This window comes from Lepisma saccharinum, chromosome 26 (assembly GCF_977018435.1).
Source record: "Lepisma saccharinum chromosome 26, izLepSacc3.1, whole genome shotgun sequence".
Taxonomy (NCBI): domain Eukaryota; kingdom Metazoa; phylum Arthropoda; class Insecta; order Zygentoma; family Lepismatidae; genus Lepisma; species Lepisma saccharinum.
Genome location: NC_139254.1, coordinates 17,287,242 through 17,304,754, shown reverse-complemented (window position 1 = coordinate 17,304,754; position 17,513 = coordinate 17,287,242). Strand labels below are relative to the sequence as shown.

The 17,513-nt window shown below is 37.1% G+C and overlaps 1 protein-coding gene across 4 annotated transcripts in view; it reads right to left on the bottom strand.

The window, feature by feature from the left end:
• Positions 1–17,513, bottom strand: part of LOC145979494 (DNA ligase 4-like) — a 63,008-nt gene that overhangs the window by 32,105 nt on the left and 13,390 nt on the right. For all 4 annotated transcript variants that reach the window (XM_083112426.1, XM_083112425.1, XM_083112427.1 and 1 more), the window contains 5 exons: positions 16,732–16,886; positions 13,626–13,801; positions 11,430–11,638; positions 5,912–6,069; positions 448–643 (listed from right to left, as the gene is read on the bottom strand). In XM_083112426.1, coding sequence (XP_082968552.1) covers positions 448–643; positions 5,912–6,069; positions 11,430–11,638; positions 13,626–13,801; positions 16,732–16,886 — 894 coding nt within the window. The remainder of the gene's footprint in view (positions 1–447; positions 644–5,911; positions 6,070–11,429; positions 11,639–13,625; positions 13,802–16,731; positions 16,887–17,513) is intronic.

Genomic DNA, 17,513 nt, shown 5'->3' with positions numbered 1-17,513 from the left:
AAACCAGAAACAGTAGCGATGTGAGGTTTGCGGGGAACAATAATATCAAATGGCGCTCGTAAATCGGAGGTATGGGGTGGGTCGAAAAATATCGACAAATGGGGCATCTGGAGAAGTCATATTTTTTTTAATGGAACGATATACAATAACATACATAATATAAAAGAGCACACGCAGAGAAACACAACGCCGTTGGTCTCATGCATCTACTGCACATAGGAACGAAGATATGGCCATGTGAAAATATGTATACAAATATGTGTCAACGATGAAATGGTGATAACCTGCAGGATGTAATTTTCAAAACATGAACACGACCGTTCGCAAATGGCAATGTCTAAGGATGTAGTGTTTGTATTTTTTTAAATAAAACATAGTATTAGTTTTATTGCATTTTAAAATAGCCCACTTTTATGCCACACACTATACAAGAAAAAAAACACTTACTTGCTTGCTATTTTCCTCCGTGTAGTGTAACCGATGACACCTTCAATTGGAGTAAAAAGATTCTCCAGTACAGATATTCTCTCCTGAAGAGGTTTGTTAGTGAGCACACGATCATTCAGCAGCAATACATCAAATACGCAGAAGCAAGGCTGATACACATCCCCTGGTTTCAATGTCTTCACATCAAAATTCTGACCTGTGTTCATGGAAAAAATCCAGGTAATATTAAATTATGCAATTCTTAATTGAATTTAAGAGTTAAGGCCTCCACATTTATGAATCCTGGCATGTAAAAATTCTTACTCTTACTCTCTTTTTGAACTAAACCACCATTGACATCCTTGCGGATTCCTACCAATATGCATTTGAAGGTCTCGAGAATATTTATAAATTTTAAAATACAAGTCTTCCACTGAAACTATATCATAGTAGTCTACAATTTACACGAGATAGTCATGTAATCAAAAAATCCATTTCTCCCCACAATTTTCCTGCATAAATATTAGGGATGGGAAAGATTAATTCGTACTCTATCAGTATCAATTATTTTCCTGATCCAATATATCTATAAATATCTTATAATTTAATGCAAAATTTATGGATAATCTCCTTGCCCAACTTTAAAAAAAAAAAAGTCTAAATATGCAACTTCTTTTTCACTGGAGTCACCTCGAAACACACATTTATTAAGGTGGTCCATGAAGTACACTACAGTCCCGTTTAACCGAATTTTATGGGACCAATTGTGCTTTGGTTGAACAAAAATTCGGTTAAACCGGAATAAAGGTTTCTTGATAATATACAGTACATACATTTTATTACATACAGTATTTTGATATACAGTACATATGTTTGATTTGATTTGATTTAGTTTATTTTACTTCGCGTTTTGTGCCTCTTGGCTAATTTGCGAAGATGGGGATGAGTAATGAAATCATGAAATTGATGAACGGACATTCACAAACAATCAAGCCCGACCGGGATTCGAACCCGGGACCCTTGGCGTCGCAGCGCGATGTGCACAGTACATATGTATTTAAGCATGTAGGCAGAAACAAAAAGCTTACAATAATACGTAGTCATTTAACTCAAGAACATGAATTACAGTAACATTAAGGCTCTGGTACAAAAAGCTGTACGACTAAACCAATAACGTTTAATCCCACATACAATCTGGTCACGCATGAGTAATGTTTTTTTTTTAGCGATTTGGTTAATCGGGATTCGGTTTAACGGGACTGTAGTGTACTCAGGTTTATCAAGGACCATTTGCAATTTGATATCGGATCACTAGAATATCGGTTATTGGTATCGTTAAATTTTATTTCGGTACTTTATCGGTATTTCATACTGACCCATCCCCAATAAATATTGAAAATTATGCATATTGCTTAATTTCTGGGATATTTGTACTCCACAAAAAATGTAATGTGCTATTTTTACACACTCGACAAAATACTTGGACTCTGAAAAAGTTTCACCAAATATAGTTCATTATATTCCTCTGCAGGCTTTCCAAAGACAGGGGAGGGTACGTGGACGTTAATGTATCAGACATCATTTCAAGAGTCTAAATGAACAGAAATCCATAGGACTGGCATCATGGCTTTTCCCCGGAATGTCCTGAAATAGGATAACAGATACATGTTTCCCGTTCCATCTCCTGATAAAAGCAGAGGGATGTTTGGGTGGTATGGTTTAAGGCCTTCTTCATATGAATGCGCACCTGTTGAGAGGATTCTCTCTGTACAAATGAGGGATGGCTGTATGGAAGAAGGAGGTCATAATGGATGACAAAGTAGCCAGCATTCACCTTCACATGTCTGTGCACCTTACTTATCGGTAGGAGCATGCATATTTCGTTTTTGACAAAAAAAAAAAAAACGAAATTTGAAAAACACATTGTAGTGTTAATTTTTCATGTTTTTGAAAGGTGCGAGATGCATTTTGTGACCATGTTTTGTCACAAAATAATGCGAAATGAACTGCAAAAAGCGAAATTAACTGCAAAAAGCGAAATTAACTCTTAAACACGAAATTCAGGGTTTATTCACCGACGCGACACCTTCTGAGGTCTGAATTATCCTGAGAGTTATGCAATTCCCAGAAAATTTATTAATTCTGCTGTTAATATTGAAGAAGCAAACATGGACTCCTTTACACAGAAATAATCTTAATACTCTGATAACTACATAAATGTGCTATTAAAAGTGAAATGTTAATTCTGTGGAATAAGTGTAGTTTTTAAATCAAATTTAGGATTATATTCACAATTTTCAAACCAAAATGTCTTTTTATATACAACTTTTCATCCAATTTTTCACCGCTATAACCGATATTTTATTTTATTTACCACTTTTGAACCCGAAATTGACTCCATTCTTGTACCGAAATTTTGCTTTTTTATTTACCAAAAATATGTGCCTCTACTTATCGGCAACTTCCCCACATAACTGAATCAAGTGACAACGATTAAGTCCTTTGAAAAAGTGTCCTGGAAGTAGCAAAGAAAGTTGCTGCGCCCCTTGCTATCAGTGTTACAGTATGTAATCAATCGAATGTGAACATTGCCAGTCAGGTAAAAGTCCATTGTGACCCCGCCAAGTGTATTTCATAGTTTCTAGAGTTTTCTGCTGTTGAACCTGTGTTCTGCAATGTGGTGCGGGAGGAGGTTGCATATGCGGGCTTTACAAACACACCACAGCCCAAGATGGTTATGAATGTTCATGTTCACAGTAGAAGCCATATGCACCCTGCTGGCAAATACGTGATGGATTGGTTGGATTATCATGGCATGCCATTCGCTGAATCTCTCAGAGCACAGCAGATGATACTTTCACTGGTGTCCCTTATGGGTGCCTTTTGTGGGTGAATGTTTAGCAACCGTCCCCTGTTGTGTGCACCATGACACTATCTCTTTCACAGTGGTTTATCCAACTGCAAACCATTCTTCCAACACTGTCATACAATAAATGTGCATCGAAAAGGACCATGACGTACCCTTCCCAATAACTTTTCACTTTTGGCATCATTTGACAGCTGCGTGCATGACACACTGGTACCTGCAGGCTGTGATATACGGCTGATAACAACAGCTGCACCATCACTTCAGTTCAATCCCACAGATGGCAGTAGCATCGCAAAGTTGTTCAAATATATCCCAAACAAGCTTTTGTTTTGGTATCAGCTGATCTCATTACATTTGTATTATCTGTCCTAATACACACATGCATACAACAGTATTATCGAACCACAATTTAATGCAGTAACAATAATTTCCATGGACATTCAAAGTTTGGTAATATTTTTATAATACAGATAAACTGAAGAACAACAATACAACTGGCTGATTTAAGAGCTGTTACTACTTTCAACATGTACCTATATATGTCCGTTGCAACACGCTCCTCCAGGAATTCCACTTTCGAGTGCCTATGCGCTCAATATGCAACACAAATCTATTTTACACAGAAAAGCCTAGACTGGAAATTCATAAAAGATCGCTCTTCCACAGACTTCCCACTCAATATAACGACCTCCCATCAAGTGCTGATGTATTTTCCACAGAGTACGCCTTTCGGTCAACCATAAGAACATATGTTGCTAAATAATATTTAATTGTGCTATCTTGACGTATTTATATTAATATTTTGTCTTATTTTGCTATTTTTATTTTTGTTCTTTTTTGTTACCAAAACCAGCCACAACCGGGTGAGTAAATGTAGTTAGAGATAGTGGCCTTAACCTGAAAGAACGTACATATGGGTAAAAGTTACCAAGCAATTTTGAAATATATTTTTCGATCACTAGTTGTCTGAGGTCATCGCCCTTCTCAGATCTTTCCAGTAAGCCCTTCCAAGTGTCGAGACATTGAATTGGCTGTAGTTCGTTAGTTTCGCTCGCAGGGCCGTAGAAACACTGCCTGCGTAAATTTCACCCAACACACCCATTTTATTTGTTAAAACACTAAAATAACACACAAACAGCACGATAAAAAACTCTTAGGAGTTCTTCCAAGCTTTCGACTCCTTCACGGAGTCATCTTCAGGGCTGGTCGAGGAAAGACTGAGTAGACGCGGTTGTCGTTACACTGGCGTTACTTGATGCGTCCGCCGGCAGATGTCGTTGCAGTCTTGCAGTGTTGGTAAGTCTTGGTGTGTTTGGATTGTTGGTTGGTGGGGATGGATTTTTGAGTTTTATTGTGTTGTACCAAGAAAAATAAAGATTTCCATATAAATTGTCATTGAGATTATTTGCGTTTTTGATCATGTGTACCCCTTCCTTAACATCCCGTTTTATTTTTCCTTTCGCCTGTGCAGTGAAGGAAATGCAATCCTGTGGAAGTTGGTGGTTGGTTTCTATAATGTGTTTGGATAAACCAGAAGAACTTTCTTTCCTGCGTGGTCGGCGAAACTGTCTTTGATGAGTCTTTTACATTGTCCTATGTATTTTTGGTTGCATTCACATTTGATGCTGTAGATGCCAGAGTTTGTTAAGGGGTCTTTGTCGTACGTTTTGAAGCCTGCTAAGTTTTGTCCTATGCATTTGCCAGGTTTATATGCTATTCTGTAATTTCGTTTTTCCAGGATGCGTCTGAGTTTGATGGAAAGGCCTGGTATAAATGGTATCCCTAGCCATGGTCGTGGATGCACCAAGACTTACCAACACTGCAAGACCGCAACAACATCTGCCAGCGGACACATCAAGTAACACCAGCGTAACGACAACTGCGTCTACTCAGTCTTTCCTCGACCAGCCCTGAAGATGAGTCCATGAAGGAGTCGAAAGCTTGGAAGAACTCCTAAGTGTTTTTCATCATGCTGTTTGTGTGTTATTTTAGTGTTTTAACAAATATGTTGCCGGCACGTGACGTAAGAAGTTTTCTAGTCGCACCCATTTTAGTTTGGTATTTCAACGCGTTCTCTTTTCCCCACTTTTACCAGTTGTGTGATTCAATGCAAACATTCAAAATTAATAACATTAGATTACACAATGAAGGTATAACTATTTACATGCATTGAAACAATTAAAAATTTGGACTTTAGAAACAATTTTCATTGTGGGGATATTTTATCCAGCACACGTCCCTACGTCCTAGCAGAAAATGCATATGCTGGGTTAAATGTCGTACCACCAACGACATGTAGTATGTATAGTGTTATAACCAAATAACATGCAATAACCAAAATAAGTGCATCAAACATATTTTTTGACGGATTTCCTTCTAATTTTCAACATCAATTTCCAAATTTACATTGTTCAAGGGAAAAGGGTCCTTACTTCGAGACTGATGCTATTCCTGACATACTCATATTTCTCGTTAAAAGAAGCATCAGCTCAGACGTATTAACCAATTCACTAGCAATTGCAAAGAGACTTTTAAAGTCTTTGTTATCTAAAGTTTATGCCAACATTAGCTGCAAATCAGTCACTTAAGTAAACAATTTAACACTTTTTGCCTTACCTTTGGTGCCGAAGGATCTCAAGTTTTTGTTCCAACCCATCATTTCACCATCCAATATAAAGCTCTGCACATTTGGTTTAAAGCAGCCTGCCAACTTATATGTAAGCACACCAGTAGAATAGTTACTTCCGAATGTGTCTGTATAATCATACCCATTCCTGCAAAAACATATTTAAATATAACTACAGGGTGTCCGAAAAGTCTTTCCCTGATCACAAACTTTATTCATATCTGCTATATGTAAGGTAGAGATGTGAAAGTGGTGCAAAAATGTTGGAAAACTAACCAAGTTTTTTTCGTTACAGGTTTCAGTAACGTAGCTCTAGTGTAACAGTGTCGGTGCCCAGGAAACCAGAAATGTTCACAAATCAGGAAAAAGCTCAGTGTGTCCTCTGGTATCACTGGGCAGCAAAGCCTGTACAATTTGCACTTTGTATGCACGAAACAATAAACGTTTGTGTAAGATATCATGAAGACATCTTTTTGGCTGATGTTTTACGTTTGAAATTGCTGAGGTTGATGGTCAGCCACTTCTCGCTAAGTCAGCAACAGTACCTGTGGTCTTGAACTTGTCATACCACGACTTAATGCTCTGACATCGGGCAGCATCTTTCCATATGTTGTTTGAAAGTTCCTCTGCACTGTTATTGGTGACCGGGTCTCGTGATACCATAGGACACAGTGAGCTTTTTCCTGATTTGTGAACATTTCCGGTTTCCTGGGCACTGACACTGTTACACTGCAGTCAAGTTACTAAAACCTGCAACAAAAAAACTTGGTTAGTTTTCCAACATTTCGGCACCACTTTCACATCTTTAACTTACACACAGCGGATATGAATAAAGTTTGAAATCAGGGAAAGACTTTTTGGACACACTGTATAATCATAAAAACACTGAACTAAATAATATCTTCAGGCCAGGAGGTTTATCGTGAAAGAGTTTCCACCATTCAGTAGTCTGTTGTCTGCACACTATTGTTGACAAACATATGTTTGGTGTAAGCAAAGCAATTGAGTGTGCTGTTGCACAAGTCTTTCAAAAGGACAATAAAATAATGTAAATAAGTTATTCAAGCCCTTATTCTTCTGCTCCCTACATGAAAGTTAGGTGCCGCAGTGGTCTAGTCAGTAGGGCATCTAACTGCCAGGTGGGAGATCCAGGTTCCATTCTAAAGGTGGGTGATATAAGATTGGAATTTTTCCAGCCTTGTACCTGGCTCTGGAGTTCACCCAGCCTCAAATAAATGGGTACTTGGGTGTCAATCCTATTGGAGTAAAGGCAGCTGGAGTGGAGATCGAGAATGCATGGGGCCCTCTCTATGGCCCATATCCCATAAAATGTACCTACATGGTACAGTCCTACATGCATGGAAGAACTTTACCTTTCTTTTGATGTGACTGTTGCCTTCTGATTTCATTTGTTATTTTGACCCACTTTCCTTCCACTTTTGGCTAATTGGGACGATCAAGATGAATGATGATATGAAGAAATTGATGAAGGGACACTTACCCAGAATGCCCAGGCCAGGATTCGAACCCAGGACCCCAGCCGTTGAAGTATGCTGTGCTAACAACTGCGGTCAATATGGTTGCTTTCATCTCCCCTCCACTGTGAGAGTAGAGTGGCAACTATGTGTTCTCTTTTTTTGATTTTGTTTTTTCCCTCATAAAAGGAAAAAACAGCAAGCTCCTTCTGGGAGAGAACAAAGCATGTGCAGTCTCCAGTGCTCCAGTCAGTGGACAGAAGCACTCACATGAAAGCTGACAAGATCATCCAGCAGACAATAAAAAATGAGTGACGGGAAATGAATTGCGTTAAATCTTCTGGCCTGCAAGTACTTAAACTTTGTATTTTTCTAATTTTATGTTGCTTTTCTGCCTCTTTAGCCTAATTGTGAATATTATACATGAACAGATGAAATCGAGAATGTGACAAGTGATACAGGGTGGCTCATATTGCATCTAACAAATTCAAATTACAAGGGAAAGATGGTGAGAGCTTGTAGAAATTTTATGTGGTTATGAAATAAAAATATACACATGGGCATTTAATATAGTATATAATATGGACAATACAGACACCTTGAAAATAACGTCCTCTAAATGTCCTCCTTCTACTTGGATGCACTGTTCGAGGTGATGCAGGAAGGCTTTCATGATGCACGTCTCAACATGTTCTGTGGAATATCATGTATTTCATGGCGACTTATGGTTCACAACATTACCCGTGGCTCTCCACGTCAGAATGTTGTGTGTGTCTGGAACAGGTGCATGGTGATCTCCATTGTACTGTTGCAGTGCCTGGTGTCTGTTTCGATAAAGGCTTGTACTACAGCAATTTGTGTCTGCACTGGCCAATGCTCCATGGTATATTAATTGCCTGAATCCCAACTCTCCATGTATGTAGGTATTCCACACATGAGCACATGCATTCTTGCAGGGTTGCGAACTCAAATTGGTAGATACAATATGCGCCAACTTGTACTAATAAAGGAACCAGAAACATTTGATGGCAAAATCAATGACACTGAGGTGTCAAGTTCTAACAAATATACGAGGGTTGGGGAGTAAGTCATGGCAACCCAGTAATAATTCGACAATCAAAGGATGTATTAAAAAATTGTTATATACAACTGAAAGAGTATCCATTAAGGATATTTTGTTGGTAGGAATCATGAAAGAAAACACAAGCAACCCTGTGACATACACATGTATTAATGTACAAGTTACAAAAACCTGTCTGACCCTGTGACATACACATGTACACATGTTGCAAAAACTTGTCTGATTATGACAAACCTTCGAAATAATCTCCCGCATTGTCCACAGCACGCTGCCATTGATGTGGAAGACGTCGAATACCATCGGCAACACCATCCTCTTCACCATGCCTGAAGCGAGTGATCTGTCGTCGCACAGCATTTTCAATGTCCATGCGGGTCGCATATCGTGTACCATGCAGTGGTTCCTTCACCTTGGGGATGAGGTCAAAATCACACGGTGACAAATCCGGTGAATATGCTGGGTGTTCCAACTCTTCCCATCCCCATCGGCACAGTAGGTCACGTACACAAGCTGCCTTGTGTGGCCTTGCATTATCATGGAGTATGATTGCATTATGCAGTAGATCTGGACGCTTCTCCCTAACGGCACGTCGTAGATCACAAAAACTTCAGGCATGGTGAAGAGGATGGTGCTGCCGATGGTATTTGACAAGTTTTTGTAACATGTGCACATGTGTACGTCACAGGCTCAGACAGGTTTTTGTAACTTGTACATTAATACATGTGTATGTCACAGGGTTGCTTGGGTTTTCTTTCATGATTCCTACCAACAAAATATCCATAATGGATACTATTTCAGTTGTATATAACAATTTTTTAATACATCCTTCGCTTGTCGAATTATTACTGGGTTGCGATGACTTACTCTCTCGTATACAAATTCTTATTCTCAGTTAGTCATAATTCCAGTATATATAATTTTTTATGTAAAACATTTCAACTGTATCCAATAGTCATTTTCAGGGGATACACCACAATCCATTCCCACAGGCTATAAGTTTTTCAAGTACTTCAAGAATAACAAAAAATAATATGTATGAGAAGTTATAAATAAAACACAGTTAAAGGGGTGAGCAGATTGCAATGCCAATGTATCAGAAGTTTGAATTTTTGTTAAGTCCACTTTATGCACAGAAAGGCCAATCGGGATTGGACCTACAGTTTAAACTGGAATCCAAATATATTATAGCATACCACAGAGGGAATGTTGTGTTTATATTACGGCTGAGCCAATGCCGAACTATCAGTATCGGCCGATACGAATGAATATCAGAAAGTTATCAGTTGGAATTTATTTACCAATATCTGCCAATACGATTCCGGCATTTTGATCTTTTGCAAGGTGTAATTATCATGGAAATTATGCAAAATATGAATTTCTCATTAATTTTGCACCAGCATTGTGAAAAAAATGGATTTGTATTTACATACTAGTTATTTTAATATCTTGATGTAATTCTACAATATTTTAAAGTAAATTGATGCATATAATTGGATTGGAATACTTCCACAACAATAATAATTAATATTGTGATCAAGTTTATAACTACTACAATTTTCAAAGTGGTTATTGGTTCAGCACTAATTTGGTTGCAGACAATACACAGCCATGGCAGCTTCAAACTGCATTACCTTGGAAAATTCGAGGGTCATCCAAAAAATAAAGACCATTTGGTTATACAAAAAGAAAAAGATAATATTTATTGAAAAAAAAAATTATGTTACATACCTGAAGCTTCCTTAACTTCTCTACATAATCACCTTCTACATTTAAACATTTGTCGTATCTGGGCACGAGCTTCAGATTTCCCATGTTATACTCTTCTGCCACCAGTTCATTAAGCCAGGTGGTCCCTGCATTCAATGATTTTTCAGGTGTTCTTTTGGTGGATTTCATGCCAAAAGGCACTACGATGCAAATTGTTATTGTGAGACTCTCAGAAAACTACGACGAGCCATCCAAAACAGGAGGCGATAAATGCTTTCTGGAGGAATTTTGCTTCTGCACGACAATGCCCGCCCTTGCACTGCTGGTACAACTCAAGAATTGCTGGATCAATTCGGATGGGAAACTTTTGATCATCCACCCTATAGTCCGAACCTTGCTCCTAGCGATTTCCACCTTTTTCCTAAGCTGAAAGAGTTTCTGGGTGGTAAACGTTTTGGAAGTGATGAAGAGTTGGAGAAAGCAGTGACCACCTGGCTTAATGAACTGGCGGCAGAAGAGTATAACATGGGAATTCTGAAGCTCGTGCCCAGATACGACAAATGTTTAAATGTAGGAGGTGATTATGTAGAGAAGTGAAGGAAGCTTCAGGTATGTAACAGAATTGTTTTTTTCCAATAAATATTGTGTTTTTCATTTTGTATAACCAAACGGTCTTTATTTTCTGGATGACCCTTGTACAATATAATTTCAACAGAACAACATTGCGCCTTAACTGTTCTTCAGATGTGATTAAAATGAGCAAGCAGTCTGCTATGGTATATTTCCGCCAGAAGGATTTGTCTCTCGGTGGATGCCATGTTGAAACTCTCCATGAACAATACAATGCAACTGACGCTTCCACTTAACATATTCCTAGTCCATAAAATAACTGATTTCACCGGCATCATGAGGGCAGTTAGTTTGGTTCGATTCATGTTTCATCATGATTTAAGGACTGTGCTCAAACTCTCATGACTGTCATAGTAAATTTGGGTCCATATATATGAAGATCCATGGGGCTCATCCAGCCTTTAATTAATGGACACCTGGGGGGGTAAATGTAGCCAGAGAATGGTGCTGATCACATCACCTCCAAAATGGAAGAGTTCGTGAATGTGGGGTCTCTTAAATGTGCATGGCATGGTGAACTTTACTTTACATATATACACAACTACACAGAGCAATTTTTAAATAGCAGATAAGAAAGTATTGGCACAAGCTTAAAATTGAAAAATGCACACACACCTTGAAAAATATTGGAATTTTCCATCTTTCATATGAAGCTGAAATCTCTCGCCATCATGCTTTGTTTCAAGGTAATAAGGGCGTTCCTTCATCATGGTCTCCACTTGCCGAACATCACAACGCTCTGCCAGCATAGGACGGAATGGACTGAAGACACTCACCTCCACCTCATGCAGCCTTACAGAGGGGTCACGAAGCAATTCACAAACCTGTAAATTGAGAAGCAATATACCACAATATAAAAAAGAAATCATCACAGTGTGTAACTGTAGTATTGACAGGACAGATTAATTGATAGTATTAGCCATTATCGGGAGGTCCAGTAGTCTAGTCGATAGGGTGTCTGACTGCCACGCAGGGAACTCAGGTTTAATTTCATAGATCTAAGGTCAGAATTTTTCCAACCTTGTGCCTGCATAAAGCGGCTCTGGGGTCATCCACCCTCAAATAAATGGGTAGCTGGGGGTAAAGGTGGCCGGAGCATGATTCTGATCACATCACCTGCAAAAATGGCTAAAGCCCCTACGGGGAACTTTATGTTATTAGCTGTTATTAACACATTAGCCAATAGATTGATTCGTTACAGTTACCAATTCAATATTTCAATCATGGATGATCAAATATGACATTTTATGTGCCCTTTCAGAAATTGAGTGGAGTCATAACTGGTATTGATTGATTTATTTTATTTTACTTGATTTTCTGCAACTTGGGGCAAATCGCGAAGATGGGGATGAGTGATATGATGATAAATTTAATGAAGGGACACAAAGTCGGCAAACTGATAACATATCGTAATTTATATTTTGAAAGAATTACAAATTAAGAATTAATATTTGTTCAAATCATATCATAAAAGAAATTCAAGTCAAAATTTTTAATATTTACTTAGTTACCGACCCAATAGTGGTTTTCACTTTAAGTGTAATAAATAAAATTACTAGGAATCGATAACCAATGAATAATGTATTAAAAGAAAATTAACAACATTCAAGCTTGCATTTTACATACTTTTCAATATATTGACATCATAAATTAAATATTAGCCTTTAGATTTCACTCTTTTACATTTTTATCATGTTCTTTTCCGCATAAACCGGATATCATTTCACTTTCTGATGACTAGTAAAATTATTCACATTACGTCAATTCGAAGATACTTATCTGAAAGTTCCTTATAAAAGCAAAATGGCCGATGATCTACGTTTTAGAAACGCATCACTACTTTCAAGTTCATTTCATCTTAAAGGTTTTTCATGGCCATTTTGTAGGTTAGAAACACAAATGCGATGTTTCTTTTGGTAGGATTATCCCGTTTCACAAATACATCTTCCTTTTTTCAGAAAAATAGACCAAATTTCAGTCTCCGACTAATTTAACGACTCATCCGCTGAAAAGAAAATGGTAACATAGATCCAGTATGGAGTTTTCTTTTTCACAAATGGAGTAAGCCACCATCTTTAAAATTTAATGTAAGAGAAAACATCAAGAGATTTTGTGAAAACAATGATGAATTTGAATTACCTGATGATATTTGGGATTCATAATTAAATAATAATAATAATCTGAAATAAAAATAAAACAGACTGCTTCTTTTCACAGTTAAGTTGCTATATTACAACAATGTAACATTGACAACATCCATTATATAATGGATTCTTTTTGTTTAAAAAATTAGTAACCATTGTTATAACTGTATCTTTAGTCAAATGTGTGTTCTCCTGAAACGTCACAAAGAAAAAACTGTTTTCTTATGCTTGTAATAACCGTAAACTACAGGAAAATAATTCTACAATGCAAGCAATGCGTACATACAAGAAAACCCAAAGTTAGAGCCTAAATATAACCAATAAATGACTTCATAAACTATATTTGGAAATATTGTTCCGAAGCACCAATAAAAGCTGTGACTAACGTAACCACATCAATGTGGCTAACATATAGGCCCTACAACATTGTTATTTTAGACAAATATGCTGGCCACTTGATTGGCATAGCAACATCTTTAAGACCTACAACTAAGAAAGCAATTTCTTGAACCCGAATTGTATTATATATGAAATATAATTGTTAGTTGCTTTTCCCCATCAAAAACCAAGGTGCACATTATAATACACGGATGCGCATTATACATGTGTAAATATGGTATAATGTCTCAATAACAATTAGTATGCTTGCTTCGAACTCGAAACTTACTTTTCTAAGATTGTTTGAGACGTCATACAGCTCACGAGCATCTGGATGGTACACTCCAAGGATTGCATTCTGACCTATTCCAAGTTTCATATCTTTCAGAAGCATTCTTATCAGCCACTTTTGTTCCTTTGCTGACATCACTCGAAGCATTGCCATTAACTCATCATCCACAGCTCCTGTAAAGACCATAGTACGGCTGTTACCTTTGAATTTAAACTGCAATACAACCATGGAAATCATTTCTAGATCAAAAAAGTAATTTACCAGAATCAGTTTCTTCTAAATTGGATGAATATTAAAGAGGGTTCATTGATTTTTTTTTTTTAGAATTACAGGCAAATCAGCACAAAGTCTACTTATGGGCCTCCAAAATAGTGCAGTGGTAGCATCATACTGTTTCTAGTGAGTCTTCGTACCTATATATTCTTGTCGTGAATAGAAAATTCGAAAAGTGTCGCAGTGATTTTATATCATATCAGATTTCTGGAGATCAGATGGAACTACCTCAGAGGAACATGCGCTTTTTGTTAACGCTGAGACTTGTTGGCTTTGGTTTTAAAACAAATAAACATTTTGAAACAAAAATGTAATGAATAAGGATTATAATAAACACATCATTACAAGTACAAAAAATAAATTTTAAAAAATTAAAACACTGTGAAATATGCCTGAAAAGCAAGGGTGACCGATGGTGTGACTCGAGTGATTGCAACTGATCGTGGGTTAAACACGAAATTTAGGGTTTATTTACCGACGCGACACCTTCTGAGGCCTGAATTATCTTGTGAGTTATGCAATTCATGGAAAATTGATTAATTCTGCTGTTAATATTGGAGAAGCAAAAATGGACTCCTTTATACAGCAATAAACTTAATACTCTGATAACTACATAAATCTGCTATTAGAAGTGAAATGTTAACTTTGTGTAATAAGTGTAGTTTTTAAATCAAATTCCGGATTATATTCACAATTTTAAAACCAAAATGTATTTTTATATACCACTTTTGATCAGATTTTTCACCGCTATAACACCAAAATGTTATTTTATTTACCGCTTTTGAACCCGAACTTCGACTCAGTTTCTGTTCCGAAATTTTGCTTTTTTATTTACCAAAATTATGTGCCTCTACCGATGCGACACCTTCTGAGGTCTGAATTATGCTGTGAATTATGCAAATCATGGAAAATTGATTAATTCTGCTGTAAAGGTTTCAGAAGCAAAAAATGGACATTTTTAAAACAGGAATAACATATTACTCCGATAACTTCACTTTGACAAAAACACGAAGTGTGAAATAACACATTGCAATGTTAATTTTTCATGTTTCTGAAGATGAGAGGTGCATTTTCCTACACTGTTTTGTCACGAAATGCTGCAAAATACGAAGCAGACTCTTAAACACGAAATTTAGTTTACTCAGCGATAAGAGACTTTCAAAAGTTTGAATTATACTGCGAGTTATGCAATTCACGGAAAATTGATTAATTCCACTGTAAATATTTGAGAAGCAAAAATGAACCCCTTTATGCAGGAATAAACTTAATACTTTGGTAACCAGATAAATGTGCTATTAGAGGGGATATGTTTACTTTGTGTAATAAGTGCAGTTTTTAATTCAAATTTAGGATTACGAGGGCCACTATTTATATTTTGAGCCTTGGCAACACTGATTGAAGTTAGGTGCGATTTGACGTTTGCACGGAATCGTCTGGCATTATTGACCATAACATACTTCAAATGTTTTGTCAATAGCTTCATTTGTGTTGTTTATGTTGCCTTGGAGATTGCGCGACAACAATAAAATGGAATTAACTCGTCAACATTTTCGTGCGATGATTTTTTACGATTTTCGACGTGGATTATCAAGACAAGAGTGCATCGATCAACTTACTTCCACATTTGGCGATGAAGCCCCATCCTTTGCCACTGTGAAACGCTGGTATAACGAATTTAATCGTGGCCGCCATTCGCTCATCGACGAGATTCGCGAAGGTCGTCCAAAATCAGTTGTTGTTCAAGAAAACATTGATGCTGTGCAAAACCTAATACTGCAAGATCGTCATGTGACATACTGTGAGATTGAGGCAACCATAGGCATTAGTTCCACCAGCATATATAAAATATTACGTGATCATTTAGCTGTGAGAAAGGTATGTTCTCGTTGGATCCCACACAATTTGACAAAAACTCAAAAAGACGCTCGCGTCAATTGGTGCAAACAAATGCTCAATAAATACAATCGTGGTGCTTCAAAAGACATATATAAGATTGTAACAGGTGACGAATCATGGATATATGCATATGAGCCGGAACGTAAACAGCAGTCGACTGTATGGGTGTTTCAAGATGAACCCAATCCAACAAAAGTTGTTCGCGCTCGAAACACATCGAAACACATCGAAACAAATGGTCGCCTGTTTTTTTGGGAAAACTGGTCATGTGGCAACTGTGCCTTTAGAGGAACGTACAACGGTCAACTCTGAATGGTACACAACAATTTGTTTGCCAGAGGTCTTCGGTCAAATACAGAAAACAAACTAATGCCGTCGGATCATTCCTCATCAAAACAATGCCAGCTGTCACACATCTCGTCTAACAACCGACTTTATGAACAGTCAAAAAATCGAATTCATGGGTCATCCACCATACAGTCCTGATTTGCCACCCAATGACTTCTTCTTGTTCCCGAATGTCAAGAATAAATTGTGTGGACAACGATTTTCGTCGGCGGAAGACGCCGTTGATGCGTTCAAAAACCATATTATGGAGGTGTCTCAAGAAGATTGGAAAAACTGCTTTGACAAATGGTTCGAACGAATGCAAAAGTGTATTGACCATAAAGGAGAATACTTCGAAAAACAATAAAGCAGTTTTCAATACCAAATTCCTGTTTTTTCATTGTTGGGCTCAAAATATAAATAGTGACCCTCGTACATTCACAATTTTAAAACCAAAATATAATTTTATATACCGCTTTTGATCAGATTTTTCACCGCTATTACACCAACATTTTATTATATTTACCGCTTTTGTACCAAAATTTCTCTTTTTTTATTCACCAAAAATATGTGCCTCTATGGATCTTCCACAAGAACAACGACTTACTTGGTTCATGAGCAGCATGTTTCTCGGCCAACTTATCGAGATGAGTGTTCACTTGATCTACGCTAAGTTCACCACCTTCGGAGCACCTGTTCTTCAGCACGAAAAAAGCCACATCTGCAAAATCTCCTGCCTGGCCTCCAGCATTCTTCGGTGACCTATATTAAAAAGATTTTACGATTATATAAATATTTAATGAATACAAAGGATGTCTTCGTCAGGGTATAAAAAATACTGCAACTTAAATGCACTTGTTAAGTGTTGGGTATGAACATAGGCTAATATGTACATGTTAACTTTTACTTGAAACATACACGAACCACTATTTAACGTACAATAATGACTTTACTGTCAAATGCTTTAACTTAAAGCTCCCATCTTGGATTCATTCATCAATAAATTTGCAAACAAAAGTATAATGATATTTGACACTTAATAATAAGTACAGTGGAACCTTGATTTTCTGTTTTTCAGGAGATGAAGATGAAAAAACTTAAAATGCGAGAAAATGTAAAATGGAGGAACATTTTGTGACATTTTACTATGTTGGGACCATTAGCTCTTTCTAGACGAGCCTGATATGAGACCCAATGTTGCTTTTTTGTTGTTTTCCAAAAAATCACAGAAAATATGTTGCTATGTATGTTGTAATTTAACTTCTTTCCTGAAACCTACAATACGTTCTCTTTCCACAGATATATAATATGTTACATTTTATATAAATTTTCTCACTTTCATGAATTTTTTTCTGTAACAAGTTTCTTGAAGTTAAAAAAAGTAAAGAA